The 1,859-nt window shown below is 43.0% G+C and overlaps 1 protein-coding gene across 1 annotated transcript; it reads right to left on the bottom strand.

Moving 5' to 3' along the window:
• Window positions 1-470: 470 nt before the first annotated feature.
• On the bottom strand, window positions 471-1,366 carry LOC121966353 (homeobox protein HMX1-like; the record flags this gene model as incomplete). The annotated part of the gene is made up of 1 exon (XM_042516457.1): window positions 471-1,366. A coding segment is annotated over one exon (623 nt), but the record flags the coding sequence as incomplete, so codon positions are not given.
• Between the last annotated feature and the right edge of the window lie 493 nt (window positions 1,367-1,859).

Genomic DNA, 1,859 nt, shown 5'->3' with positions numbered 1-1,859 from the left:
TCTATCTATCTATCTATCTATCTATCTATCTATCTATCTATCTATCTATCTAATCTTATTGGTCTAAAGGATCGCCGATCATGTTTGCTTATCATTGACGGGCAAAAAATGGTAAATTCTTACTTAAATTATTTAATGAACTATATAGTTGCAAATCTGCATGGACGCCAAAAAGAGCTTAGATAGTCATAACAGCGGCCTACTTGTAGCAGAAACGCTCAGGAGTGTATAAAAGGTTAACTCTGTAATTTCCGAAAGAAATACTCAGGTTTCATATTTTTTCTTTTCGTTGTGTCTCAGCACATATGGGTTCACTTCGTTCTCAATAAACACCTCTCCACGTGACCATGAAGTCATATATGAGCTCAGTGTGTATTTACGAACAACAGAAAAGCAGACAATTTTGTGCTTGTTTTTATTTATTTATCTATTATGTGGAAAAAGTGACAAAGTTGGAAAAATGTGTGGCTTTAAATATAAAAGTTTGTAAAAATATGTGTGTATTCAAACATACAGTACGGGAACAGCTGCGGCCTCCAGTGGTCTCGGCCTTGTTATTCTGCGTCAGGAGCACAGACTCTTGAACAGATTTATAAAGATGATTCATATATTTAACGTCTCTGCGGCTCTTTGGATGAAGTCAACAGTTTAATGCGGCTTTGTGGTTTATTGCACGATTCAGTATCAACAGGGTGAATTTATGTTACCAACAAACAGTTTGATGTCTCAGTCTGTAAAAGTTTTTACACCAAACCGGTCATCTGCGATCTTAACATGCTCATGGAGTGAGCAAACGAGGACAGAGGGTAGTTGATGGAGCTCGAAAAGCCTGCCACGGGTGGAGAGAGTGGATGTCCGTTCAGGCTGAAACCCACAGCTGCAGTGGGTGTGGGTCCCTCGTGATACAGAATGGGCACCCTGACAATCCGCTGGGAGGAGTGTGGGATATGTGCAGCCTCGAGGTCCGCCGCCAGCTGTCTCTTCCATTTATTCCTCCGGTTCTGGAACCAGATTTTGACCTGCGTCTCAGTCAGGTGGAGGGACGCTGCGAGCCCCGCTCTCTCCGAGCTGCTCAGGTACCGTTTCACGTCGAAGGTGGACTCCAGCTGAAACACCTGACTGCGGCTGAACACGGTCCGGGTCTTCTTCTTCCGGGTGGAGCTCGGGTCCGAGGACGCGTCTTGCTCCGACCGCGCGTCAAAGCCGTTGTGCGCGTCCTCGTTGTCGTCTGTCAGGTTGCTGTCGCCTGTTTTCCTGTCGGTTTCGTCGCTGTCCTCCGTTATCGGCTCAGATACCGCGGGGGAGCACCTGTCACTGGTCGATATGGAGCAGCAGTGGTCGTCTGAACTTGTGTTATCTCTTGGACCTGAAAGGAGAAAAACAAGAACAGTACTGACTTTAAAAGACTTCAGTGCAGCCCAGCTTTTTGATATGTTGTACCTTAAAATAAATAATTATACATGTTTTCTCTGTGTATTTAAGCAAAGCGGAACATGAGTCCACTGGAATAAAGAAATTAAAAAAGGTGTATCCGAAGGAAGTGAACACGTTAAGAGGAGATAAAACGTTGGCATCTGATATTTTCACTTAAATAAATCACAGTTTAAAATTAACGTTTAATGTTTGTTTGTTGTATATATTGTTTTGTACATAGTCCGTTGACTGTTTTTATGTACTACTACGCTATGGACCTTTTCTGTGTCCTTAATAAAGCCATTATTAATATTAATAGTAGTAGTAGTAGTAGTAGTAGTAGTGGTAGTAGTAGTTTTGCAGTCCATCCGTTGCAAAAAAGTTGGGGTGCGCATGGGCAAAGCTAAGCCGTTTTGATTGGATTGCACGACACATGACCCATGTGA

This window comes from Plectropomus leopardus, unplaced genomic scaffold, assembly GCF_008729295.1.
Source record: "Plectropomus leopardus isolate mb unplaced genomic scaffold, YSFRI_Pleo_2.0 unplaced_scaffold24125, whole genome shotgun sequence".
In the NCBI taxonomy this organism is placed as follows: Eukaryota; Metazoa; Chordata; class Actinopteri; order Perciformes; family Serranidae; genus Plectropomus; species Plectropomus leopardus.
Note: the sequence above shows the minus strand (reverse complement) of the source record. Positions and strands in the feature narration are given on the sequence as shown.